The sequence below is a fragment of the Coturnix japonica genome, chromosome 6 (assembly GCF_054131305.1).
Source record: "Coturnix japonica strain WE chromosome 6, WE-NBRP24, whole genome shotgun sequence".
Classification (NCBI taxonomy): Eukaryota; Metazoa; Chordata; class Aves; order Galliformes; family Phasianidae; genus Coturnix; species Coturnix japonica.
Genome location: NC_140668.1, coordinates 38975810 through 39002721, shown reverse-complemented (window position 1 = coordinate 39002721; position 26912 = coordinate 38975810). Strand labels below are relative to the sequence as shown.

At 45.0% G+C, this 26912-nt stretch overlaps 1 protein-coding gene across 17 annotated transcripts in view; it reads left to right on the top strand.

The window, feature by feature from the left end:
• The window catches only part of GALNS (galactosamine (N-acetyl)-6-sulfatase), a 46367-nt gene that overhangs the window by 5697 nt on the left and 13758 nt on the right, over nucleotides 1–26912 (top strand). For 6 of the 17 annotated variants that reach the window (XM_085551224.1, XM_085551223.1, XM_085551225.1 and 3 more), the window contains 9 exons: nucleotides 342–444; nucleotides 3245–3388; nucleotides 5030–5096; nucleotides 5238–5365; nucleotides 6403–6542; nucleotides 7669–7772; nucleotides 13380–13516; nucleotides 16163–16265; nucleotides 23584–23705. In XM_085551224.1, coding sequence (XP_085407350.1) covers nucleotides 342–444; nucleotides 3245–3388; nucleotides 5030–5096; nucleotides 5238–5365; nucleotides 6403–6542; nucleotides 7669–7772; nucleotides 13380–13516; nucleotides 16163–16265; nucleotides 23584–23705 — 1048 coding nt within the window. Of the gene's footprint in view, nucleotides 1–341; nucleotides 445–2444; nucleotides 2526–3025; nucleotides 3046–3244; nucleotides 3389–5029; nucleotides 5097–5237; nucleotides 5366–6402; nucleotides 6543–7668; nucleotides 7773–8888; nucleotides 9048–9435; nucleotides 9473–9627; nucleotides 9669–10891; nucleotides 11032–13379; nucleotides 13517–16162; nucleotides 16266–18427; nucleotides 18542–23583; nucleotides 23706–26912 lie in introns of those variants that run through there. The other 11 variants (XM_085551229.1, XM_085551232.1, XR_014947574.1 and 8 more) reach the window with 10 other exon arrangements.

The following is a 26912-nucleotide window of genomic DNA, read 5'->3' as shown; positions in this document are numbered from 1 at the left end:
AAAGGCAACTCCGCTGGGCACCTAAAGCATTTGTTTTCTGTGATCCCCACTCCCTTCTGCCCCTTTTCTTTCACTTCCTTCTGCAATGGCAGCCCCCCTTGTTTTTTTATTGGAGTGGTATAGAAACAACAGGTCTCTCTTTACTTGAGGCGCATTATTTGCTAAATCAACTTGCCCCCTTCATCTCTTGTTCTGGGAAGACTTCCAAAGAGTGATAGTGCTGGAACTTCAAACTAACTGCTCTTTCTGATCCAGTAATAATACTTGTAATGATGGGTGGCCGTGAGCTGTTTGCTGTCATAATTGTAAGAGTCAGTAAGATTTTTGTTTGTTTTGCACAGCATACACACCGCAGGATATAGTAGGAGGGATTCAAGATTCTGAAATACTGCTTCCAGAGCTGCTGAAGAAAGCTGGCTACACCAATAAGATCGTCGGCAAATGGTAAACTTTTATAGGCCTCTTCCTTTGAGGCTTCTAGGTGTGTGTATGTGTCATGAAGAGAGCAGCAGGACAAGCTGAATTGGAGAAGGACATCTGAGCTTCAAAACAGGCTGCCTTTCCAAATCTGTGGTGGATCTTCGCTCCTGCTGTGATCAATTTCCGAATTGAGTGTTAGCATTACAAGTACATACGTACATCTGTACGTATATATAAACCCTGCGGCTCTTTGTGCTTTCATCCATGTACCACGCTACTTAATTACATCAAGAAGTGCCAAGATGTTCTGTTGGAGCTTGCCTTCAGCTCCTACGTGCTTTTTATCTTTGTCCCCTGCTATAAGTTGTTCTTCTTTTTAATAGCTTGAATTGCACTAGCTTTTTTGGGAGGCCGTGGAAGGGGAGAAGTGTATGGTACAAAAACAGAGATACAGATGCTTGAAGATGAGTGGATTGAAACCAGAGCCACGCTGAACCCTGTTCACTTAGTGTAGGAGATGAGGGTGAGTGGGGAGGGACTTGGCCAGGGTAGCTGTTACTACCAGGTGTTCTAGAAGAACCAGAGAGCTGATCCAGCGCTCTCTGCACATTGTGCTTTGGCTTCATTGATTTTCGGGGGAGTACAGCAAAATCTTTGCAGATGTTTTGCAACGTCTGTGAAGAACTGGAAAGGAAAAGCCTGAAAGGTACTGTGTGCAAACACAGGCAGAAGAATTGCTGGTCTAGTGGCTGAAACTGGTGCATTTGTAGCATTCCAATTTGAAATGCGCTTGTAGGCTCTAATGGAATCCTACCGGGCATGGGGATCTCTGATCACAATTTGGAACAGCGCTGTAATAAATAAATGTATAAGTAGCAGCTTCAGAACTACACAGACCCCAGCTGAGTGCTGCTTAGTTAACAAAGTCATTGCTAATGAAGAGACTTCAGACGGGATTAATATTGGGGTGGGGGGGATGCTGTTTAGGAAAGTAATGGGATACATTTTCTTCAGCAGTTTTGCTAACAAGATAGAGAATAGTGAGGTTGGATTGCAGTTGGATTCACCGGTACTGCTGAAATTGAAGAGAAAGCAAACTAACCAAAGACAGTGAATTATTTATTATCACGAATCCAAACAGCAGAGTGGCCATGAAGAATCGGATCAGTGGGCTGAATGCAATAAGATGCAGTTCAGTGCTAATAAATGCAAATTCATACACCCAGGGAAAAGAAATAAACAACGCGGATACAGATTGGTTCCAGGCAGTTATTTGGAAAACAGCAAATCTGGAAGGACCTGCAGCTGTTAGCATGAAGCAGACTAAATACCAACGTGCAGTGCACTATCATTATGGATCCAGGAACCGTTGTACCGGAGAGGATTGGGAATGATAGCGTGCAGCAGCACTCTCTGGCATTTGTGAACATCACTTGCTTTGTAGAAAGGTGTTTGGAGGGGGGAAAAAAAGAGGTGTAATGCAGTAATTCAATTGGGCTTTCATTATAGTCCCTGTAGGATTTCAGGGCTTTTAAAGGGTTTGAAGTTTTCCAGCAGGTTTTTTATCCTTTAAACATCCCCTTTATAAACTTCTCAGGGTAACGGTGAGTTCCACGGTTCAATCGTATGTTTGCAAGTCAAGTATTTTCTCTTGTCCCTGAACACTTCAGAATTTGTTGCATTTCATTAAATACCCTCTTTGTGTGTGTGATGTGAAAGGGAGAGAACAGTCGGCCTTCTGCATCTCAGTGATTATTTTATGCTTCCTTCATGTCTCTTCTTTTCCTTTTTACGTTCTCTTGGGTCTCTCTTAGAGCAAAATGTTTTCTCATGTCGCCTGTTATTCCCCCGGAGTAGCTTTGTAGCACTTTATATATAGAGGAGGGAAGGGGAGAGTCCTGTGTTGGAGGCTTGCAGTTTTAGTTACATCACTGAGGTACTATCATAGCTGGAATGATGATTATTTTATGCTGCAACTCATTTTGGAATAGCTCAAAATGACATCGCGGTTCACTTTATTCCAGGTAATGCATTTTATGTCCCTTATGTTCAGAAAGTGTGCAGAGAGCGATGACACAAAACGGACAGGTTGCAGATGCAGACTCGTGAGTAGAAGCTGGAATGATTAAATAAACATTTAGGTACAAAGATCTTCTTGAGAGATTGGGAGAGGATGGATGTTCTTTATCTTTGAGACGGAGAATTTGCAGTCAAGGAGCAGGAGATTAGGAAGGAGCTTTAGCTTGAAAGTAGGGATGGAGAGTTTTCAAGCAGAGTAGTAGAATGCAGCTGTCGTCAGTAGTTGCTAAATAGGTTTTATGTTCACTTGTGCACGTCAAGAACTTGTTCTCATTTCCATTCGGGTCTCTCTGTACCATTTTGGCAAAATAAAGACTCCATAAAAGGAATGCAAATGTAACAGTACGTTTCACGAGCTTTGCCGTGGGTTTTTTTTTTTAATAGCTCAGTGGTATAAAAGTGACTTGTTATAGATCAGAATCCTTAAGCAAAACATCATGTGCGTCTTTGCGGTGGCTTTGGGCAGTGCAGTTCATCAGTGCAGACCATCGGGAGTGAGAGAAGGCAGTAATGGAAAGCAGGGTGGACAGTAGGCTGAAATGGGATGTAAGTAAGCACTGGAATAACTCTGCATGGATCCATTTGTGACAAGAAAGATCAAGACAGTGTTCTGTTGTTTCTTTGATTAAAATGCTTGAAGTTTTTCTTCTTAGGCAAAGATTGTTTTCTTGCATACCATTCTGATGAGATTATAGTTTGCTTCAATGCGGTAGAATTTTAACTCATCTGTTTCTTTTGTTCCTAGGCATCTGGGTCACAGGCCCCAGTTCCACCCCCTGAAACATGGTTTTGATGAATGGTTTGGATCCCCAAACTGCCATTTTGGACCTTATGATAACAGAGCACGTCCAAATATCCCTGTGTATAGGGACTGGGAAATGATTGGCAGGTAATTCAGTTACTTGCCTGCCAATTGCTTTCAAAAACATTACCTGGTTGCTGGGAATGTTCTTTTCCTTGCTCTCCCTGCTGATGTTTCTGTGCTGGAGGGCGAGCTAGCATAGCAAACCAGTACCAGTGGAAGGGGGTTGGCAGAACCAGAGGCTGCTTCAGAATCAGGCTGAGTTTCAGGTGTGGTTGAATGGCCAGTGATGTGCAGGAGTTTTGCCCTGCATGGAGGGCTCTTGCAGTGTGCCAAACATGAGGAATATCCTCCTTCGGCTGCGTTCTGAGATGCTTCGTGCTGAAGGCCTGTTTGCTCTGCAGCTCAGCACTGTGCTGACGCAGAAAAGATACTTGTAAAAGTTTGTGAAACACATGAGATGCAGATCAGAGCCCAGCCCGAGGCTGGTTTAATCTACTCTGCTCTGCAGTGACCGTCTGCAGCAGTTACTTATGGACGTGGAATGGTCTTTCTTTTCTTGGTTGTCCATGTTTCTGAATGGAAGATTGCGCTCAGGTCTTTAATTTAAATAGCTACTGGCTTAACATCCATGAGCAAGTCTAAGGCTGGCCAATATCCAAGCTGTGGATAGCGATTTCCACTGGAGTTAAGACAGAGAGAGGGAAGGCCTTGTGGGGAAGCGCACAAGGCAGACAGAAGCAAGGTATGGATTAACTGTCAGGAGCTCTGTGAATTTCACATTCAGAAGCCCCACTTCTGCAGTACTAGCACTTCCCAGAGACTCAGCGTAGCAGTTGGCATCTGAAGTTCACTCTGAACTCCTGAACTATTTTTTGCAGGATTCCCTTTTCCCTCAGCTCTGCCTTCCTGTCTTAAATTTAGAATTCAAGCTCATTAAATATGAAGTGAGGTGCTCGATGGTGAGGATTAATAACAGCCCGAGCGCTGAGGCCAACCTGCAGGTTGCATGCAGACCATCTGTGGATGGTGGCTGCTCCTCAGTACCTCCCTGAGATGTTTGCTTATCCTGTTGCGCCCGGAGGCTTCCTGTGATGATTTCATTCCACTGCTTCTCTTGGAAGCTGCTTCCACTCAGGACTGAAAGGCTCCTTTCTTCCTCCTCTCCTTGCTTTGTAGTAACCTCTGTTTGCGCAAGTGTGCGGTCTGTACCGTTCTTACTCTTTGCTTTCGTGCCCGGTGTCATCTCTATTCACTTGCTGTTATTCTCCTGAGGATTGCCACCTGCCCTTCTTTGCTTAATTGCTGTCTGAAGACACATCAAGGACAACGTGTTTGGAGCAGCCCATGTTGTGATTCCAGGGTTGCTCTGTCTCCCTGAATGTTTTGCAGTACTTCTAAAAGCATCACTCACGTCAGACAGCTCTCAACTGAAGGAGTAGTGCCATAAGTTTATGATGTGTGCTGCCCCTATTCTCAGAGCTCACAGTGAGCAATCAGCGCCTCGGGTTTGTCCAAATCTTGCACTCATCATTAGTTAGAATCTGGTCATTTCACTGCTTTCTACCATAATTAGAAATAGGATGACACTGCTTTTAATACCTGAACAGAGTTGGTTTGTTACCTAACTGAGGATTCCACCAGCAGTGTCATTAATGGCACGGGGAGCATTTTTGTGTTCTGTATTCCTTCAGATTTGTTCTTTTATTTCTCTCTGATTCTTTATAGATACTATGAAGATTTCAAAATCGATCTGAAAACGGGCGAATCCAACTTGACTCAGATCTACCTACAGGTACAGTTTATTTTAGTGCTGGTTTCTAACCCACAGGGACTTTATGCTTGTTTTTTTATTGCTTTTTGGTGGTTATTTTTTTGAAGAGACCTGGATGATAGAGGGCGATTCTGTTACATTCATTTTTATTGTTGTTTACAGGAAGCTCTCGATTTCATTAGCAAGCAGCAGGCCAGCCAGCAGCCATTCTTTTTATACTGGGCAATCGATGCTACTCATGCTCCTGTTTATGCTTCCAAACATTTCCTGGGCACTAGTCAGAGAGGACGGTGAGTCTTATTTCTGTGTGTTCTTTGGGTGTTCTTTATTTCTATTTTTTTAGTTAATACCTCGTGCTGGGGAAGTGTAAAGCCTCAGTGACATTCATTATATCATAGAATCATAATCATAGAATGGCCTGGGTTGAAAAGGACCACAATGATCATCCATTTCCAACCCCCTGCTATGTGCAGGGTCACCAACCAGCAGCCCAGGCTGCCCAGAGCCACATCCAGCCTGGCCTTGAATGCCTGCAGGGATGGGGCATCCACAGCCTCCTTGGGCAACCTGTTCCCACCCTTAAGTGGGACCCCATAAGTACACTCTATGTACTTATATCCAAGTACATAGATAGTTACTCAGAAGTACATGTGCTGGAATATATGAGCATGTGTTAGTGCAGACTTTGCTTGGGTTGTTCTTGAATGTTTTTCCTATAATCATAACTGAAGATCACACAACTAAAATGGGAGTGGGAAGCCAAAGCTCTTTTGCCAGTTGTGTAAGTAACAAAGTGCTGTGTGTGACATTATGATTTCTGGAGGGCTTTTGTATGATTGGTGTCTGTTTTAAAGGCTTATAAATCAGAGCAGCAAGTAGAGAAAGGTGTGCTTGGAAAACACAGTTAACAGGAGGCAAGAGTAGCTGCGCAGCCATGATGAGCCTTGCTTCTCAGGGTGCAATTTCAAACCAATATCAAAACTCAAAATGGAGTTAGCAGCTTTAGGACTATGGCAAAGGGATATTGCCTGTGTCTGAGAACCTCAATAGTGAAATGTTTATCACTTCTAGTTTCTGTCCAGGACTGGCTCAGAGCTGAGCAAATTCTGACTCTTAATATCCAGGAGAAGCTGCTCTGGGCAGGTATGAGGCACAGGCTTTGCAGTGACACTGATAAAACTTTTATTGCAGCGCCTGCTGCATGAGGAAAGTGTTTCCTTTCACAGAACGGGTTTAAAATGTGCTCGCTAAAAGCATTGTGGCTTTTTTCAGTATATTATGTGTGTCTTTTGCTGCCTTTAATGTTTTACATTTACTCTTGCTTCAGGTATGGGGATGCTGTGCGGGAAATTGATGATAGCATTGGAAAAATCCTAAAGCATCTTCAGAAGCTGGGTATCAGTGAGAACACTTTTGTGTTTTTCACCTCTGATAATGGGGCTGCTCTCATTTCAGCTCCTAAAGAAGGTGAGCCTCAAATTAACAAAGCTGGACCGGGGTTATGAGCTCAAGGCTTATATCTTCATGTCTGAGGGAGAAGAGAGATCTGTACCCAGGAGTTTCCCTCATTCTCTGTGCAATTAGAGTTCATAGCACTCACATTTAGAGTGAATTCTGCTCACATTCCTTCCTTCTGGGGTCTGTTGGAGGGCGTATCCTCAGCTAGGTGGAATTTGTGTTGAGCCTGGTATAGCTGGTTACTTATATGCTTTTCCACTTTGCACTGACAGAGGTTGGGTAGATTTTAATTAGGCCCAAGCACAATAACTTAGCAGGGCTTTTATTCACCGTCTGCCAAACGTTGATTTGTGCATCTAAGTTAATTACAAAGTTCGGGAGCCCCTTCTTCTTTAAAAATATCAGGAAGAAAAACTATTTTTGTTTTCCTTTGTTTAAATGATTGTTTCTCCCGGAGTCATTGCAAATTGATTTTATAACCCACTCCCTTCTATTTGGAGGCAAACTGTCTCGTGGTTATTAGACCACAGAGCAGGAAGTATCCTGAGCTCTGATGTCAGCTGAGCCGCTGTGTTTGACTTTGTGTGACCTGGAATCAGCCTGTTTGTTCTTCAGTGAGCTCTGCTGCAAGGCTGGCTGAAAAACACAGGCATTCCTGCAAATCACTTGCTATCTCTGAGAGAGGACATTCAGGGAATGCATGATTACTTTTTTTTTGTTCTCATATCTGCATCTAATGCTGCTCTGGTACTGTAAAAGGTTATGGGGAGAACAGTCTTTCTTGTCAATGTGTGTAGATTTCTTAAGTTGCAAACAGAAGTTAACGCCCCTAAAGGGAAGGAAAATGCCTCAAAGTCTTTTCTGTGTCTTCTATTCTTTGTTCAGTAGATGGCAAGTAGAGTTTAGTTGTCTGTTTCTCCCTGTACTGAAATAACACTCCTAAAATTCATCATAAAGGGATTTAAAACAAACAAACAATCAACAAAACCAACTCTGGATGTATCATTTGAAGAATGATTCATGCAGAAATGGAGATTTGTTTAAAAGTAACCTACACATTTCCTAGTTGACAACGTTCCTTTGTTGTGTGATATTGGCGTGCAAGGGGGGTTTGTGACATTGTTTCTTTCTCCAGGAGGAAGCAACGGTCCTTTTCTCTGCGGCAAACAAACCACCTTTGAAGGTGGCATGAGAGAGCCAGCTATTGCTTGGTGGCCTGGACATATACCTGCAGGAGGAGTGAGTATCTCTTAGCAGCTCTGATCAGGTTTGAGTGAATAGAATCGAACTCAATGGGCTTTAGGTCAGACTTACAGCATTTCAGTCCTGATACTTGTCTAAATAAGGAGCTGGTGGCTGCTTCTACAGCTCCATTCCTGTCCGTTATTGCAAATTTGCAACTGCTGTGCCTATGATAAGCACTTCTGGGAAGCACTGTGTGCTCTGGCCTTTTTCTGTCTTTATAGTTCAAACCCTTTACTCTTTTGGACCACAGTAATTTTAGTGGGTTACATATTGGAACAAGCTGAAGTGTAAACACACATTTGTACATCCCAGTCTAGAGCATGAGTGTGTTGCCTGTGCACACCCTCTGCGCTTCAGAGTATCATGTGATTTGACCCTCGCAGCTCCCACTTTGGTGTGTGATGAAAGTTCCACTCGGGGAGTTCTAGATACCAGAATATTGCTCCTATCTGCCTGTACACAAATTCAGATACCATCACTTCAAAATATTCCTCTGGTGACACTGCCAGCCTCTCTTGTCCCACTTCTCATTAAAGAAAGATGCAATCAATTCTTCTGCAGGCAGGGTTCCTAGTAAATAATACAGATTCCCTCCCCTTTGTGAGCATCTCTCGTCCCTGAAGAAAGTGATACTTCATTAGCTGGGCGCTGAGCTTAAAACTGCAAACTATTCATAAAGAAAACATCTATTTTTTCGAAGTCTCATTCTTTTTGAGTGGCTTAATTGATAATGGCTAATGACAATTTACTGTTTGCATTTTGGAGGATGCCATCAGATATCCCAGATCCGCAGCTGAGGGCAGGAGGGTGGTTTGGTTTCATCATTTTTAAGGAATTCACAAAGCCTACTTGGGATGTTTTATTATTATTATTTTTAATCTGAAATGAAAACAGCCTTTTTGTTTAAATTTAAACATTTCCATAAAGCCTTTACGAGCCAAATACAACAGCCTGGGGCTGGCATAGGAGAACATGAGACCGAAGCCGACTGTTTTGTTTTCCATGTCCAAACTGGATAATGTGCTAAAAGTAAACATGCATTCTAAATGGGAACAAGCAAATACCGAATTTAAGCATTCTTTCCATTGTATTAACTCCAACGATAATTAGGAACACAAGCAAAGAAATCTGGAGGCCAGTCCCTGTCCCACACTCGCAGTGGTGGTACTGTGTATGTAGGGTAGCTTTCTATGGTAAGAAGCATTCTCAGTAGCCTGGTGTGATGTGTGGCTTCCTGCATGAGGTGACAGCTGAAGCTGTGTTAATTTCTGCGAGCAGATATTGGGTGCATTGGCCAATATTGTACTGCAAGGAGCATGTGTGTGTTCAGCAAGCTGCAGGGTGTGCTGAAGGCGTGTTGGGCAGGTGTGTGCCCAAGAACCCCCTCCTGCACCACTATTGCTATCATCCTTGGCACTTAAACACGTGCTTAAATCCGAATTCTCCTTATGCTGGGCTCCAGTCTGGGGCTGTCAGCCAGATGCCTGTGCTCGCAGGTGTTACACTTCACTTGAGCACCCTGAGAAGCCTGTTCTGAACAGCGTGCTCAGGATGTGTTGCTTTGCTTTGAACTGAACCCCAATATGGCACTGCTGCCGATATGTAAGTAGCTTTCACATACTTACTTGTCTTTTCTGCTTGCATTCTTGCCATCGAGGCTCCAGCAGTGATACCCACAGGAGCACTAACTGCAGGTGAGAGGTTTGGTGTTGCTGCTGTGAAATACAGCTTAGTCTGTGCAAGCATGTAGAGTGCCTGTAGTTCCTGCTTCTTATTGGCCTCTTTGGACGTAGTGAGTGAAGAGATGTGTTTACTCGTATACTTTCGGCTTCGTTCTGATATCTTACAGAGAATGTGGCTTCAGGATCATCTTGACTGTGAGTTGAAACCCATTTGAGTCTTGCATAGTCCATGTAAAACATGGAAAGACTGCTTCCAAGTGTCTCACTGCACTCCCTTTTTGAATGGAAGGAAACAAAGGCTTGGGTGTCCTGAACCAGGGTGGAAGCAGGAGGGCCAAAGGACCTGCTCCTCTGTCCTGTGCTGGGATTGCTCTGTTCCAGCCACGGAGTTTTTGCAGATCAAACATTGGGCCAGCAGCCATCTCAGTTGGCACAGCTGCAGCCAGCAAAAGCAGACGTGTGCCTCTGGCCCGTGCAATCCAGCTATTGTCTGGAAGGCTCATCCCGCTGATGGACTCCGGCAATCTCCTCGTCATCTTATTGATATCTATGTTTTGTTGGGTTTCTGTTAAAGGGCGCAGCTTGTTTAAACGAAGGAGCACCTTTTTACATAAACAAAAGAAGTTAGGTGACGGGATCGCTGGCGCTTGACAGGACATGGATAGAGGTTGGGGTAATTGGCGCGGTTGGCTGATTCGCAGTTATTTTGGGGAGAGGGGTTGTGCCTTGGGAGTCTGTGTTGCTCTTGGCATCAACATTCAGTAATTCAGGTCCCCCGTCAGGAGTATTTATTCACAGGAAAACAGCCTTTCTGCAGTTTCTTCCTCGGCGATGTTTTCCAGGTGAATTCACAACAAATCAGCATTTCAGCATTTCCCGCATCACATCTGCCTTCTGGAAGGATCCAGCTGGAAAAAAAAAAAAAGGGAAAGAAAGAAAAAGAATCCTATTCTGTTGGTATTTGCATCCTCCTCTCTTCCCTCGCCCTCCTCCCTTTCCTCTCTCGTGCCTGCTTCCTGAAGGAGAAAAGAACATATCAACCCAAAGACAGCATTGCAACCTTTTCTTCACTATCTCCCGTGGGGCGCAAATTGAAATTGAATTAGACAGGGATATCAGGTCTGCTCGCTGTGATAACTGTAAAAGGATTTTATTTAAAAACACCCTGACATTTGTTCACCCAGTTTCAAATATTTAGCTTTCCTCCTTTCCATTCCTGGCGGGGGCGACTTTATTAATTGTCGCCTTTGATTCAGAGTTAAAGCTTGAAAGCCCTGATAACAGCACTGGTGACTATTTCTTCTAGCGACGTGGCCCACAGCAAAAGGATTTCATTTTCTTAAAGACGTTCTGTGTATACTGAGAGTTTATTAAAAAGAAGGGGGAGGAAGAAGGGGGGAAAAATCCGTTCTTACGTGCGTAATGCCGCCTGTTTCTCGCTGATACGAGCAATATCTGATCTCACTCTTTCTTATATATTATTTATTTTCTCCGGGCTGTTGCCCTCTCTGGATTTTTCTTTTTCTTTTTAGGCAACTAAAATGAAAGAGCACTGTTGACAGGAGAAAATGGTAATTTTTTTTTTTTCTTAATATTATTATTTTTCTCTGAAAATACTTCAAAGTTTTATATAAATATTAACCTTTCCCCCCCTTCCACCCTCCCCCCGTTCTACAATGCGGTGCTGCAGAGCACAGATAAATCCAAGTGGCTGTGGCACGGGCATTTAATTTCCTTAAGAAGTTTTCTCTGCTTCATGGAAAAATGTAGTCTGAGACCAGAAACGTAATTGGATGATTAAAGAGAGTCATCCACGTCTGGTTATGGTTAATAAGGAGCGGGTACAAGGAGGCTGTGGTGGCCCCACAGGGTTGTCACAATGCGATATATAAATTAGGTGATATTAGAGGCACGAGGCTCAGGTCAGCAGCTGCCTCTTGCTGCTTGTTATCAAAAGATTGAGGCAATGGGATAGAGTGACAACAAGAAAAGTGACTTTTGGATTTGCTGTAGAATTGCAAGGCATCGTTACAAAAAGCCCTGGACACTGTTCTGCATACCTGGCATGGCAGGAGAAGGGAGCAGGCCTGTGCCATGTCTGCTCTGATTGGACTCTGAGCTCTGTGCTTGCTGTTCTGCTGACCCCACAGCTCTCTTAAGGCTTGCTCGAGGTAAATTAGCCGGCAGATGAGCCTACAAGGGACTGAGCATCTCTGCTGAGATGCTGAGCTCTTGTAATCCCCTTTGACCTCAGGGAGAGAAGCTTTCCCAGCATCGGCGGCTCATGAATCTGTCTGGCTCTGGAAGGAGAGAGCTGATGCTTTCTGGGTTGTTGTTGTTGTTTTTCTACGTGCTGGCTTTTAGTATTTCAATGTTTTCTGCACATACATAAGACCAGAGAGGAACCTTAGCAAGGGGACAGTGCTGGGAGCATCCCAGCATCTATGAGTCAGGCTTCACAGCTAATGCCCAAGGCTTTCCCCAAGACCTGTTGATGGCACTGCCTTCCTGGGCAAGGGTTCCTGTGCTCAGGGCTCCCTCTTGAAGCACAGAGCTTTGCACCTTGTTTGCTTCATAAGACTTGTGAGAAAGCATTCTTACATCCAGCATTCATATTACATGTTCCTGCCAGCACCTTTTGATGAATGAAAGCCATTACAGTTTGAAATTGCTGTAATCAAGTAATGCGATATTGTAATGTTAAACTTGTAATCAGTCCTCTGCATGTTGCTTTCTCAATTCTTCTGGTGTGTTTTTAACTTGCTAATTCTTCCTTCAGTCCCAGTATCCCAGGAGAAATAGCATTTTTCCCTTCATTTTTCTTTCCTCAGGAGCAAGGGAACCGAAATCTTGCAAATAGCAGGTTAACATTTATCATATAATTTACCATTAGCTTGGCCCTCCAGGCTGGGGGTCTGTCTGGGACAAGAAAGAGGATTCTGAGATAGAAAGACTTTGCACTGTGGTGTTCACACTGACATCAGCAAGCTGCTGGTAGGAAATGGGCTTTGGTCACAGCGTGCTTCTGAAGTTACCACTGGGAGCTTGTATCAGATGGCAAGGAGGGCTCTGTTCACATCACATCTCGTGCTGGTGCATCCTGGTGCAAAGCATGCTTGCTCTTGGTTTGAATCTTATCTGCTTCATTGTGGTGTGCTGCTGGCTAATGAAACATCTCACAGCAGCTGTAGGTAACACAAGGAGGATGGGAGCAAAGCTTCAGGAGGGATCAGTCAGAAGACAACATTAAGTTTTTAGGACAAGACGGAGAGAGAAGTGTGGCTCCCAATTAAAGAAGAAAAAAATAAGAACAACAGCAAAAAGAGGGGGAAAAAAAAGCTTTGCGAATCTCTGTTGGAACCAAAACCAGATGTTTTTCTCCCTTATTAAAATATATACTAAAAATACCACGACTTTACAGTTCTTGAATTGTTGGAAATGGTTTGCAGATGAAGTCATCAGGCTCTTTTTGTTGTTATCCTTCTATCCCTGTGCTTTCTGAGGATATTCTGGAATACAGAGATGACCTGGGGAGGGAACAAATCAAGGACCTTTTTTTTTCCTTCCTTGTTCGAAGTGCTGATTTTTCAATCCACAAATGACTCAGAATTTGTTAAATGAGGTTGAACTGTGCAAAAAAACAAAACAAAACCACCAAACCCAACAAAAATGCTCCTTAGGGTTGGATACGTGGAGAGAAGCGAGAAGGAAAAGAGAGGAAAATGGATGTGGAGAAGTATCGATCATCTCCTTTATTATTCTAACATGAGGTTTGCTGGTGGCTGCAGCCCTGCAAAGGGTGATGCTCTTCAAAGAGATGTTCAGGAGGCAGAATGTTTTGCTATGGAGGAAGGCAGCCTCCTCCTGTATGGCTTTTACTGAAGGTCTTTATGCAAAAGCGTTTCTGTTGCTGTTTCAGGTCAGTCGCCAGCTGGGCAGCGTGATGGATCTCTTCACCACCAGCCTCTCCCTGGTGGGTCTGCAGCCTCCGAGTGACAGACAGATTGACGGCATCGACCTTTTACCTGCCATCTTGCAGGGCAAGCTAATTGACAGGTCAGTTATGAGCCTGGAGCTCTGATCCTTGCCTCCGAACTGAAATGGTGCCAAGCTTTGCCTTATTTTTGGTGCTTTTTTTTTTTGTTGTTATTTTTTTTTTAAATCGAGTTTGCAGAAATACTTTATAAACCGGATAGATGCATCTTTGCTCGTAGCAGATGAAATGAGGTGGCACCAGAGCTTTACCCTGTGCATTAAATCCTCTGCTGGAGCAGGCAGAGGTGAGATTTCCTGACACACGACATATTGCTGCACGATGGAGTCTGGGGACAAATGCAGATGTCAGGGGGTTAGCGGGGATCCTTGGAACAGCATATGGCAACAAGGGAGATAAAAGCCTGCGAACTGTAGCCTGGGTAGGGGAAAATGCATTATTTATTACTGGAAAAAAACCTCCAGGAGTATATTGGCTCTTTGCAGAATGTGGTTCTGGCTTGAGAGAGGCTGGAATTAAAGGCTGGGCTGCTGCAGGTCAATCAGAAGCCCATCTCTTCCCAAGGTCCTGTTTCTTTAGGTGCTTTTATAAAGGCATGATGGAATTAAAGAGCTGGGATCCTTATGGGCATGCAGGACTAGGGTTTGGGTGCAGATTTGACAGCAAACATCCTTAGCTGTCACTGGGAGGCCTGGAGGTCAAGAGCGGTATTTTTGTTGAGGTTTGGTTAATTTGGCAGCCTGGGAAATCCTGAGTGCAAACATATTCTTTGTTAGTGAGACAGCAAGGGAACATACACATGCAAAACACACTTGAATTCTTTTCTGCGTTGGGTGTGAGCCTTTGTTCCACAGATCGTTGTTTATGTGCCTGGTTAAAGCAAGCAGTATGTGTGCAGCATCACCTGAGAGCTCATCTGCTGGCTGATGTGAGGTGCTGCAGGTCCTGCAAATACAACCTGCTACTTTGGTAGAGCTTTCTTATGTCAGCAAAGGGGGGGGAAAAGGCACTATCAGCCACCCATCTCTTATAGCAACACGAATGGCACTGCTGTAATAATTACTCAAGGTCTCGTGATGACTCTTTGTTTTCTCATTGATTTATTTTCTCTTTTTTTCCCACCCCAAACCCGACTGGGACATCACAGTTCTCATTGCCCCAAGGTGTTTTGAGGGGATGCAGTTGTAGGATTCTTTTAAGTTTATAAAGGAAAACAAGTGAACGGGCAAGAAAGGAATTGGTGACAGTACAACTTTCAGGATAAGCTGAAAGCCTTTTTTAACTATAGCAATGTTTGTTGTTGGGTTCTTTTGAATGCAGAACGTAACCTGTGTGCCTTCAGTCAGAGGGGCACATCGCAGCATGTCAGTAATCTGTGCTTATGGCAGATTTTTATGGGAAAAAGGAGACTGGTGCGGTTTGAGCGTGGCATGTTTGTTTGGGTTGTTTTGTTTTGTCAATGAAACTGGTTTAGATCAAGTCCTGCTTTTTGGCAGGCTTCTCAGGCTGCCTTTATTTCACGGGCTCTTCAGGTGTTAGGATGCAGGACCAGGCACTGCTGGCAGCAGCATTTCCCCTTTGTTCATGAGTGGTTCTTAATGACAAAGGACAAAGGCTCATTGTTCGTGCAAGGAACCTGCAGAGAAGGCTGCGGTGCTTTCAGAATAGAGGAGATCTAAGGCCACTCCTGTCATTGGGACGCAGAGATTTTAACCTTATCTCATATTTAGGGACTGTGTTTTTTCCAGGTAGCGTCACCAGAGCCCATAGCCTTTGCGTAGTGGTGTCTAAATCAAAGACAAAGGATGCTTATGCCCTTCCCAGTGCGATAAACAGCCCCGTGCTGTCCTCCTGCCAGCAGGCTGACACAGCCAGAGAGGGCTACGGCTGGTGTCCTTGTGGGACAAACTGCAGCAGCCACTGAAGCCTTTCTACTGCAGATAGACCGTTTCAATAGGAGTTTGTACTGTTCCCTCAAATAATAAGAGCATGTTTTGAGGGACACCAAAGGGAGCACTGCTGGGGTGCCCAGGAGGAAGCATAGTGCATGTACTTTAAATGTGCATCGTGTCCTCAGTGAGTTACCTTTATTTTGGGGGAGAAGCTGAAGATTTCACTGTGAATTTCATTGACACAAAGGGCACTTTGGGGGAAAGCAAATGGGAAAGGGTTAAAAATGAAACCTGTCTTGCTGCCAAGTTTTTTTTATCATATGGAGCTTTTCTGAGATGAAATCCCCAACAGGTCAGCATCTGGTGCCCCCCCCAGCCATCCTGCACCTCAAACAGGAGCAGCACATATCTTGATGCTGCCATAAAGAGGAGTGTGAGCATCATATTCTCAGTGAATCCCCGTTTCTCTCTCTCTGGCAGACGCTCGCCACTTCTGAGACATTTGGTGTTTAAGTCGGCACGCTCTGTAGGAAATAACAGGGTCTGATAGTTCAAGGATTAACAATCACTGGCAGCCGAGCTGTATAATATTTCATTCTTGCGCCATGTGAGCTCTCAACTTGATGAACACTTTAAAAAATGTTAATTGAAAACCTTGCAGTGGAGACTATTAGGAGGCAGCCTGTTTCTGACTGATAGCTGGATCGGAAGTCAGACGCCATTAAAGTGTTTGTCTCCCTTATCAGCAAGGCAGAGGCAGCAGCTGCCCAGGCTGGCGTGCTGGCATTTCTCATGCAGTTCTGCTCTCCCTTGCAGGCCCATATTCTATTATCGTGGCAATGAGATGATGGCGGTGAGAGTCGGGCTTTACAAGGCTCACTACTGGACCTGGAGCAACTCCTGGGAGGAGTACAGCAAGGTAACAGCACAACAACCTGCACCTTCATCTCGTTCCTTCTCTCTTTTCCCAGTTATTCTCCTGGGGGGGACATGACCATTTAAAGAGGTGTTTTAATTGGGGGGTGCCACAGAGCACTTACAAACCAGCCTTTCATTCATAGGCTCTTAAGAGCAACCAGATCTCCAAAATCCAACAAAATGACTGGTGGCACCTGCACCCCTGTGCTGAATGAGGTCAGAGTCAAGCAGAGGAAAGTGAGCAAAGCCTGCCTTGTTCCAAGTGGTGTTCCTTGAAGCAGCACTTAATGCCCCTTAATGTTAAGCTTCTTTCCCTGCTTATTTCTGATCTTTCACGTGTACCTTTACAAAGCTTGAAGGCTGATGCCAGATGAATGGGTCATTTATCTCAATATCTGGTGAAAAAGGTCCTGAACTGTGGAAAGGGTGACAGGGATGTGCTGTTTTATTGGTTTGTGGGTTGGTTTTATTCTCTGCAAAGGAAAGCTTTTCCATGCAGTGGAAAGAACAGCAGCCATCGAAAACAGTGCACTCCATATGTTTAACCTATTACCAGCACTTCTGCGAGCCCATCTCACTCTGTAAGATGTTTTACATTTTGGTTGCCAAATAGGCACCGCTTGTATCATTTTCTGGCTGACCTTCTCACAATGAGATGTTAAACACTGTGATTTTTCTTCTTTTGTGACTTCCTTGCCTTCAGACCTGGATACTGAACTCTGGGATGTATCTTGAATGGCAGGTTCACACGTGCACGTTGCTGATGATACCCTTAGACATGAACTCAGTGCATTATGGCACAGCTTGCAGCAGTTGTGACAGCAGGCTGGTATCAGGGAGGAATTCTTTGTATGATTGAGGGTTTTTTTATGCCTTTTCTTTCCCCCTCTTTAACTTATGGTGGGTCCTCAAGGCATCACAGGTGCAGAAATAAGCGCCGATGACATTTGTGGATGTAAAAGCGCGTGGTTTCTTTCATTGGGATGTCCTGGGGGTAGAAGGAAAGGTGGGCTCTGAGGGAGTCATTCACATTCAGGGCTGTAAATGTGAGTGTTTGTCTTTTGAAGGCTGCGGTGATCCAGGAAGTTTCTGTTTTTCACAGATTAGGAAATAAAGTTGACTCTGAAAATGCATCACACGCTCCGTGTCAGCCCTAATATTGCACAGCTAAAAGGAGATAACATGTTGGTCTAGGTTAATATGTGAGTAAAGCACGTGTGTCACACGTGACATAACGTGGAGGATTTTCCCTGTGTGAGAGACACTGGGAGCTCATATGTTGGTGTGTAGAGCCATACGAATGGCCTCGGGGGCATGCAGTTCCCATGTGGATGGAAGATAATGTCGGACATGAATAATTGCTCTCCATGGTAATATATGCCCGTACACATACTTACATACCTTGTGTGGTCATAAATAAACGCCTGCATTGATCTGAACTTATTGGTACATGTCTGAGTATGTGTGTGGCTGTGATAATGGGGACCAGTTACTCATTTCAAACGCTCTCCTACTGTGAGAAATGGCAGTTGTGCAATTAAGGAATATTTATTCCTTTCTGAGCCGTTGTTTAACTGCTGTCTGATAAAAGTCAGCAATTATACTGTACATCAGAGAAATGATTAAAAATTCACTCGCTTTCCTGCAGCTTGTATCACATGTGGTTGATGTGGGTAAAATTGGAGCACATTAGTGGACAGACTAGCCATTAACAACATGCAGAGGAAGCTGAGGCTGAAATTTGTTCCAATTCTCCTCATGTCCTCAAGCCATTAATTACAAGCCTTGCAAGTTTAAAAATAGAAAGCAATCCGAATGCGGAGCAGTTGTGCAGTTCTGAGCCTTGTTCGGAGACTTTTGTAATCTCACCTTCTGATACGAAGCCTCTTTTAGTGCCTGTTGTTCTCGGCTGTTTTGATATTGGACTGGAACTATTTGGCTGGAATCAAAAAGGCCAATTTGTTTGCTAATTTCCTTTGGAAAACGGATTTGTGTGTGTGTGGCATTAGGAGTTCTGTCTGTGTGCAGGCTTGCTGTTCCATGTGTTTGATTTGCCATCCCGTTAGCACTCTAGCTAACGAGGCCATGTCAGCTGTCTGATCTCTGGGTCCTCGCCTCGCTGTGAATCTGAACTTTCCAACGTGAAATTCTTCCTGTCTCAAGGGTCCTAACTCAGACCTGGCATGAACAGATGTATCTGGCTGGCATGTCATTCGTTTGGAAGAGGCCTGAAGTTGGCCAGATGTGTCCGAATGGCTTCCTGCACTGCATTAAAAGGTTTGTTTTGTGGGTGGTTGAGTCTTGGGTCTGGGCACAGTCATGTCAGTTTAGGACTACCGACCCTTATGGGATTAACTAGAAAGAATGTGCAATTTTGGCCTCTAACCCGGAATGCTGTGCAATTGAATGTGGTATAAGTTAGTTAAGTAATAAAGTATGTATGTATAAATAAAAACCTACCGGAGGGAAGCAGCTTGTGGAAAGCAAAGCCTTGGGAAGCATAACAGGCAGATGAATGCTTCTCTCCATATGGCACTTGGAGTATTTACACTGGATAGATCCTGTGCAAGCAGTACACAGGTTTCTGGTTGTCCTAGACTCCCATGACATTAGTGTGCCCTCACTGCATCCTCTGCATTAATGGCTTGGTGCTGAAACCTGTCAGCTTTCACAAAGATCAAGTGTGTGGTTCTGTTCCTGTTGAAACAAATGGAACATAGTCTGGTGGAGATCAATCTGTGTAGAATGTGTAGGATTCACTTAATCTGACCAAGGTCTGTGGGACGTTCTCCACCACCATCGCTGTGCCCTGGCTTCTGAGCTCAGACTTCAAACTACACCCAGGCAGAATTCAGCCACGCTGCTGGACTTTGCCAAGCCAGGGGCAGAAGGGCTGATGCTGATGCTGCAGAGGAATGAGGAAGTAAGGAGAAGCCTGGGGAGCTCCATCTCCTGTACAGCACAAGGCACGCAGGACTCTTCTTGGATTGCAGAGTGCACAATAAATACTGTGTGAGGAGGTGATGTTTCATGCACTGCTGCTTTGTTGCTGCTGGTGTTCGTGGCAGTGTTGCTGGGCTTGCAGCTTCCTATTACTAAGATGCATTCACATATTATTAATACGTATTCTCATTTAGCTCAGAGTTGATACTGTTAGCAGCTCTCTTGTCCTGTTGGTTGAAGGGAGGGGGATGTGTAACCTTCCCCATTTGGAAGGAGAGGCCTGAAAGAGGAGAAAAATGGCTTTTCTTGATGGATTTACCCAAGTAGCCAGCAAGTCCTTCAGGAATTGCTTCGGGTAATGCTATGTTGAAGGGGTAGGAGAAAGGAAATTGCCATCTCTCTGCCTGCCACTGAGAGCAGAGAGCAGTCGTTGTGCCTTCTGAGAGCTGGGATGCAAGAAAGGGGAGAAAAAATGAAATTAAGAGTGTGGAAAAAGCCCTTGGGGTCATTGGAGAGTGGCTGATAACATCAACCTTTCTGCTGTCAGCTTAGTATCTTGTTAGTAGCCTTCAGTGGTTTTTTTCGGAGGGGCTCCTGTGTCTTTAAGTGATCGGTGGAGGTGCCTGCGAGGAGACCCTATTGTTTTAATGTGAAATGCCACCGGGGTTATTCCTGCTGCAGTCTGTCTGATTGCCCTTCTCCTCAACGCAGAGGGATCGATAAAGCCTTTTCTGCGAGGGGGATGTGAAGTCAAGTAGAACCTCACAAATAATGACATTTGATTGTGGTCCTCTGAGCGTATGAGCTGGCCATTGATCGCTGCTGCCTGAGAGCCGATGGGGGCTCAGTTATCTGCCCATCTTTGGGGGTCTCTTCCAGACAGTTAACACATTAGAAGCAATTTTTGTTCAACAGGAGCTCTGGGCTGGGAGGTTTTGTTGGGAGCTGCCATTGCAGCGAAGGCGCCGTGGCAAACAGCAAGAAACGTGCCTGGCTTTAATTAACCGCTGATCTTTTCTTCCTCTGATCTGAATGCAGCTCTGGGTCTCGTGTGGTGGAATGGAGAGACACGACCAGATTCAGACAGCCCCCAGATTCACTGCTCTGCCATCTAATTCTGCCTCTGCCTGTCAGGTCAGAGTGAGCTGGGCCAGCGCCAGGGTGACGAATTGCCAGAGGGCTCACGTTGACACAAGTGGTGATTCCATCGCTTGGCGTGCAGCCCACGCTGGCAGCCAGCTGTATTTGTCTCATGTCTATATTGACATAGCATCTGTGGTCCATTTGCTCTGGAAATTGAAGCATAAGCTGTGCAAGCGATTGCCACCAGGTCTTAGGGATGGAAAAACCATCCAGGTTACGTGATTGCTGGGAGGAAGGGCTGAAGGATGAGCTCACCCAAGGGCTTCCCTGATGAGCAGGGGGTGCTGCTTGGCTTATTTTATTAAAGAAAAGGAAATGATGGCTGGGATTGCTCCTCCAGCAGGCAGGTGCAGAACGATGCTGGTGTCAGAGGTCTGGTGTGGGAGCTGAGATGCTTCTGTTTACCATCTGATGCTCTTTGATTGGTTCCCTTAGAAAGCACAGAGCTGGTGTGCTCCAGATAGGATCTTCTGGCTTGGCTTGTGTGCTTTTATAGTTGAGAAGGAAAGATCCAAGAGTTTGCTTAAACACAGGGAGTGACCTTTCTGCTTTGTTTGATCAGCGTTACTGTCAACATGCAAATTACCCTGGATTGTGTGCAGAGTGAGATAGAAGTCATGTGCTTTAACTCATCCCCTGCTCTGTTGTTACTAACAGTCTGCCAAAGAAAGAGCTCCAAGTAAATAACAACAAAGCGGAGGCTGAGGTTTTGTTATCCTGGAGGAATGGGCAGGTGAACCTCCCTGCTCTTTGCTCTTCTTCATACCATGCAACTCTACTTTCAAGCAGAGCTGCCATCCTGTTGGCACTGTGGAGTAAATGAGGAGGCCTCTCTGCTTCTAATGGGACAAGGTGGCTTTTGCTCCGGCTGAGAATTGGACACTTCTGTATTTAATGTTATGTATTTAATTTTATTTAATGATTTCATGTTATCTGTTAGTGACCTTCACCAACAGAAGTGCTCAAGAGGAGACTCCCCTTCCTCATCAGCCCTGCTGCCCTTTAGCCTGCATATGGGGCAGCAGAGCTGTTTCCTTCCTACCCTACAGGGCAGCCCCATCACTCCTTCCAGAGCTGGACACAAGGAGTTTGGGCACATCCCTCTGCCCCAGCTCCCAGCAGCACACATGACCAAATCCTCATGCTTTCCAAGCAGCCAGAGGCATTGTCCAGATGCGCCAGAGTGTGGATTGCCTCATCTTTAAATACTCCTCAAATCCCAAGCAGATTTAGTTTATTCTGGTTTTGCTCCAGAAATTAAAAGCAATCTGGACATGAGGATCCCAGACTTTCAGCTTAGTGGTGTAACTGACTTTTTTTTTTAACTTTCCATCCTGAGAACTGAAAATGCTTTGAGATAAGAAGCAGAGCGAAGTAGAGCTTGTGGGGTGATAAGTTAAATATTCTTTCCTGCCAAATGTGCAGAAGAGCAGACCCTGCCATCTGTATCTGTAGTGTATCACTTGCTGTGATGCTGGACGGTGCCTCAATCAGGTGTGTGAGGTTGGAATTGCACCTCTTGCAGTTTTGGTTTTGGAGCAGTCTCCGGTGGTTGGATGTTAGCAGTCACACAGTACATAAAGATCCGAATGGTCTATTATAGTTGTGGAGATAAAGTTGAAAGGCCTCCGAAATTTAAAGCGTGATTTCAGCCGCGCTTTAGGAGGGTTATTTATCAGTGTCATAAAGCAGTAAGTTTGATTGATTATTGTTTTCCCCAGCAGACTCCTTTTGAGCAGGGCACATTGTTCAGCTTAGGAAGGTGAATAGCTTTTGGCCAGCGGCCTCAGGCAAGGTGTCACAGCACCTGCTTTCCAAGGAAGCTTTGGGGCATCCCTGAGCCTTATTCTGGAGCCTCGGCTAAAGGAAACAGAAGACAAAATGTAAGCAGAGCAACATACCAATAAATACCCACGAGACTAAAATCTTCTTTCAAAAAGAAGCATTTGCAGCCAAAGAGTATTGTACCAATTAGCGGGCTCTTAATTAAATAGCTTGTTTGATTTGCATCCAAATTATAATTTGGATGTTATGTGGGCTTTGATACCTTTTCATTAACTGTTCCTTTTGGAAAGAAGAAAGATAAATCTATTTTTCACTCATTTCCCGAGGCCTGTGGCATCAGAAGGTCAATCATTTTTGTATCCATTTAAAGTCCATTATTGGCCGGCCACTACAACCTATCAAGCAACTCTCTTATTTTTCCAGTCAGTGATTCAGGAATCTATAGCTCAGTGCAGATAAATGGGATTTCATGGGCTTCTAACCTTCCTGCTTTATTGAAAAGCAGAATATTAACTGCTCCACTGACCAGCTGTCCATTAAAAACACAGGATATTTTTAGAAAATTGTTTGCCAATCAAACCCGACCAACATCTGTACAGGGCTTTTCAGTTTGGTTGGTTTCGAAGCAAATGTGCCAGCTGCTTTTCCAGCTCCATTGAAATATTCCCATTTATCCTCTCTCCACGTCTCTGTCCTCGTCTCAGGTATTGTAAGCAGCGCAGCGTGTTAGCTGGGATTGTTAAAGCTGGGTTTTACAGGGTCCATTTGGTGCCAGCTCTTGCTGGTCCTCAGGGCTCCCTGCGTTATTTTCTGTTCGGTGAAATTAGTGCTTTACATTTTTCGCTGTTCCCAGGGCTAAATGAGTTCTCTTAGCCCACAAGGCTGCGGGCAGGCTCTGGGTTATTAGCCTGACATCTGGCTAATAACTGGCTGCAGTTTGGGAGCTGCAGCCTGGAAATGCGTGCAAGGGCAGATGCAAAGAGCTGGCTGCTCTGGGCCTGTGAGCTGACAACTGGCTCTGTACCTCGGTAGCCATCAAACACTTACCCACTGCTGGTGGCAAACAGAGCCCCAGTCCTTGTGCCCTTGGTTCTGTTGCTGCAGGGAGGTCCCATCTTCTCAGTCTCCAGGCATAATACAGTTGTCCCAGCACAGCTCACGTTTCCAGGTGAGTTCTTCAACACCAGCTCTCTGAGCTACTATGAATCAGGTCAACAAATGCACCCGTTTCTTCAAAATTAGCTTCCAGTTTATGCGAGTGTTGTCACCCTATTTTACCTCCTACAGACTGGAATCCAGTTTGAAGAATAAATTGGACTCTGGGTTTAAGCTAATTGTGGGTTTCACAGCGATACTGGATCAAGATGACAAAGAAAGCAGCACCAGCTAAAACTTTACTCTCTCCCCTGCTTCACACGTGATGACCTGTTTCCTTCCCTTCACTGCAGGGCATTGATTTCTGCCCTGGGCAGAATGTCTCTGGAGTGACAACACATTCACAGGAGGATCACAGCACTTTGCCACTGCTCTTCCACCTGGGCAGGGACCCTGGAGAGAAGTACCCGTTAAGGTGAGCTAATTAACAGCGATGTGAAAACACTCAGCACTGCTGGTGTAGGCCTTATGTGATCCATTTGCCTTGGTAGCTGTTTGGTTTCTTTTACAATCTGCTTGAGAACTGTCCCAGAAAGCCATCACTTGCATGAGTAGCAAAGAAAAGGAACAAGCTGGGTGTGTGTGTGTGCACGTCTTGTCTTCATGGCTCAGCTCATTGGTTCTTGGTTTGTGTTCCAGCACTGCCAGCAGAAGGCAGAATGTTCACTGCTGGGTAGGATAAAGTGCAGGTCAGCTGTGGAATGAAGCTGCAGCAATATTGTGCCTGCACTGGGAGCTACTCAGCTGCAATTCCCAATGCATTTTGGGGTCAGGGAAGAAACACCTTGGTGGTGATCTTTCCATGCTCTGTATTGCTTTTCTCTATGCACTGCTTTGGAATCCATGAAGGCAAATGGGGCAACCCATCAGTTTCCTAACCCAGCTAAAGGAGCTTCTCCAGAAAGCCTCTGCGAGAGGACTTTCTGCCCACTCCTTTTCCCTCCTTGGGCTTCCTGGCTGTCTGAATCCATCTCGCTATAAGCCTACTATTGTAATATTTATCTCCAGCACACACCATGCCCTGAGAGATTTCTGTAAGGATTTTTGTAGCCATCAGCCAGCGCAGTAAATCTGGCATCTCCAAAAGCTGCTGAGGTGTCCCAGCTCCCTCCTCCCTTCTGCTTGAGTTCTGTTCTCTGACAGCACTGGATGCAGGCAGAGATGCTCAGCCTCATCCCTCACTTGTGGCTCCGACTTGGAGGATGTGGAAGCAGATAAAGGAAAAACTGGTGCTCAGACATAGTTTTGTGCAGCAGCTTTAACAGAGAGACGTTTCCTGAGCTGACAGGACTGCAATTACTCAACTGTTTTAAATAATTGAGTGGATACACTCGCTCCATTACTTCCGAAAGAACTGAGCCTGTGCTGTCCACTAAGTGTTTCCACTAGAGAGAAGGGGAGGAAAAATATTTTCACTTCTCTCTCACTTAACAGACGAGCACCCTAGAGGTACATTAGGCAGCGTATAAAGCTCTTCAGAAGCCCAGCACGTTAGCTCGTCCTTTCTATTGCGTTTCAGCACTAATGAATAAAGCAAATCTGCAGCTCCTGTATTTGAAATTCAGCTCAGTGAAACGATGCTGCTGGGTTGGGATTCCAGATGAGATTATGCCCTGTTCAATTGAACAGCTACTTGATTTTAGGAAGATGAATGGATAGAAATGACTTCTTTTTCCACAAATGAAATGGTGGTAGCATTAAGTGAACTGCAGTTTGTCTGCTGTTTGTGTGCTCTCAAATTGCTGAAGATTTGATGGAGAGGAGATCTTGTTTAAGGGCTGCTTGCAGGATTCCTGCTTCCTTCTTATTTAGGGAAGGCATGAAGGGTGTTCCTTACAACCACCACGGGCTGGCCATTGAAATTCATTCCAGTTTGACATCTGCAATCATTTCTCTTATGGTTTCATGGATTTTTTTTGGACACTCAAAGCTGTTTCTTTGATTGAATATTATACCAAGATTATGATGTGACTATGGGAAGCTGTAGTGTTGCTTAATATGCAGACCCTAATAGAAAGCTGCTTCTTCATAAATGACTCTTCTGCAGCACGTTACGATGCTGTTGTCTCCTCTCTGGTCACAGTGGAAAACTCATGGGAAGTGGGTCTCCCTTATCCAACGTGGTAATTAAATTATCCTCATTTGTGGAGCTGTTCCTGTTGTGTATTTTTATTTAGCTTAATTATCCCCCTTGGCAGGCAGCCTGCTGGGAGTCCCGACACTAATGTTTCTCAGAAGGGAATCCAGCATCCTCCTCCCAGCGTACATCTGTCTGTCCCTACGTGCTGGGTGTGTTTGTGTGGCCTGTGCTCAGCCTGAGCTTTCTGTGTTCACAGTCCGTGTTGGCCACAATCCCCTGTTCATCCCCAGGCAGCCCTGGGGGTGTGAGGTGCATGGCGTCGCTCTTTCACCACCTTGGCTCCTCTGGAGCATCCTTTTGTTGCCAAAGCAGTTAGAAAAACATGTTGCCCCCCTGATTTCTTGGTGTGTTTCTTTTATTGATTTTACTGTTTTGCCTTGTTAAATCGACACGTGGTTTTAATTGGCTTTCTGCTGCTCTTCTGAAGGCTGTGAAGGAGCATCACAGCTCACTGATGCCCCGTGTTTCTCTTTGTTTGCTTTTGTGACATTTAAAATTACTTTTTCCTTATTTTAGTGCAACTCTTTCCTCTCCCCCCCCAAGAAAAAAGATTTTAGTCATCTGTTGTGTGCCTTGATTTGCATTACTTTGCCATAGGGGCATGTGCAAAACCACATGCAAAGAGGTTTCATCGCTTCATTTGAAGGCCAAGCATCACACAGAGATTTAGTTTATATATTCGGGCTTCTCAGATCCAATTCATGCTGGAAATCAGTCAGATCAGTCAGCTGAGGCCACGCTCCTTGCTTGCAGAGTGCCTATATTCACCTCCAGCACCTCAGCTTCAGCCAAGGGATGCAATTGTGTTTGACCCCATTGCCTTGAAAGGTAACTACTGATGTTTCTCCGGCTTGCAACTTCACCCCAGCAGTCCAACAGCCCCATTGACTTTCCACACTGTTAGCTGGGACTCACAGCAATGCTAAATGAGCATTAGGAATCCTACATGAGCTTGGCCCACTGATGGCATTTGTACATCATCACATCAGCAGATGGGATGGAGCACGATCCCCGTCCTGTGGCTGACCTTCAGCATTGGCATCAGGTACATTCACTGCCAGGCTGTTCTCCCTCTCTGGAGAGAAGGGAGGACTCACCTGGGAGCTGTGGGTCTCTGGTCCTGGAGCAGGGAGGAGCTTGGCACCGCTCAGGTCTGTCTGGCAGCAGGATGAGGTGGGGCTCAAACCTGCCCACAGGTACTTGATAAGGCAACGTTGGCATCTGGAGAGGTGCTCGTAATAAGAACACCTGCAATACAAGGGTATGTGTGGGCAGTGCATTTCAAAGGAGTGTGGTTCCTGGTAAATAATATTTCTTTTGGTTGCCAGAAATGGTAATGTAACTGCATGTATCTAAGTAAGAGTTACCTTGTTATCTAGGCTCTGTGTAGACAGAAATGAACTTTCTGTGTCTTTTTGTCATTGAGTTGATCTGCGTAGGCCACCCCATAGAAGATTGTTTTGGCTTGTTTAAAGGCTCTCA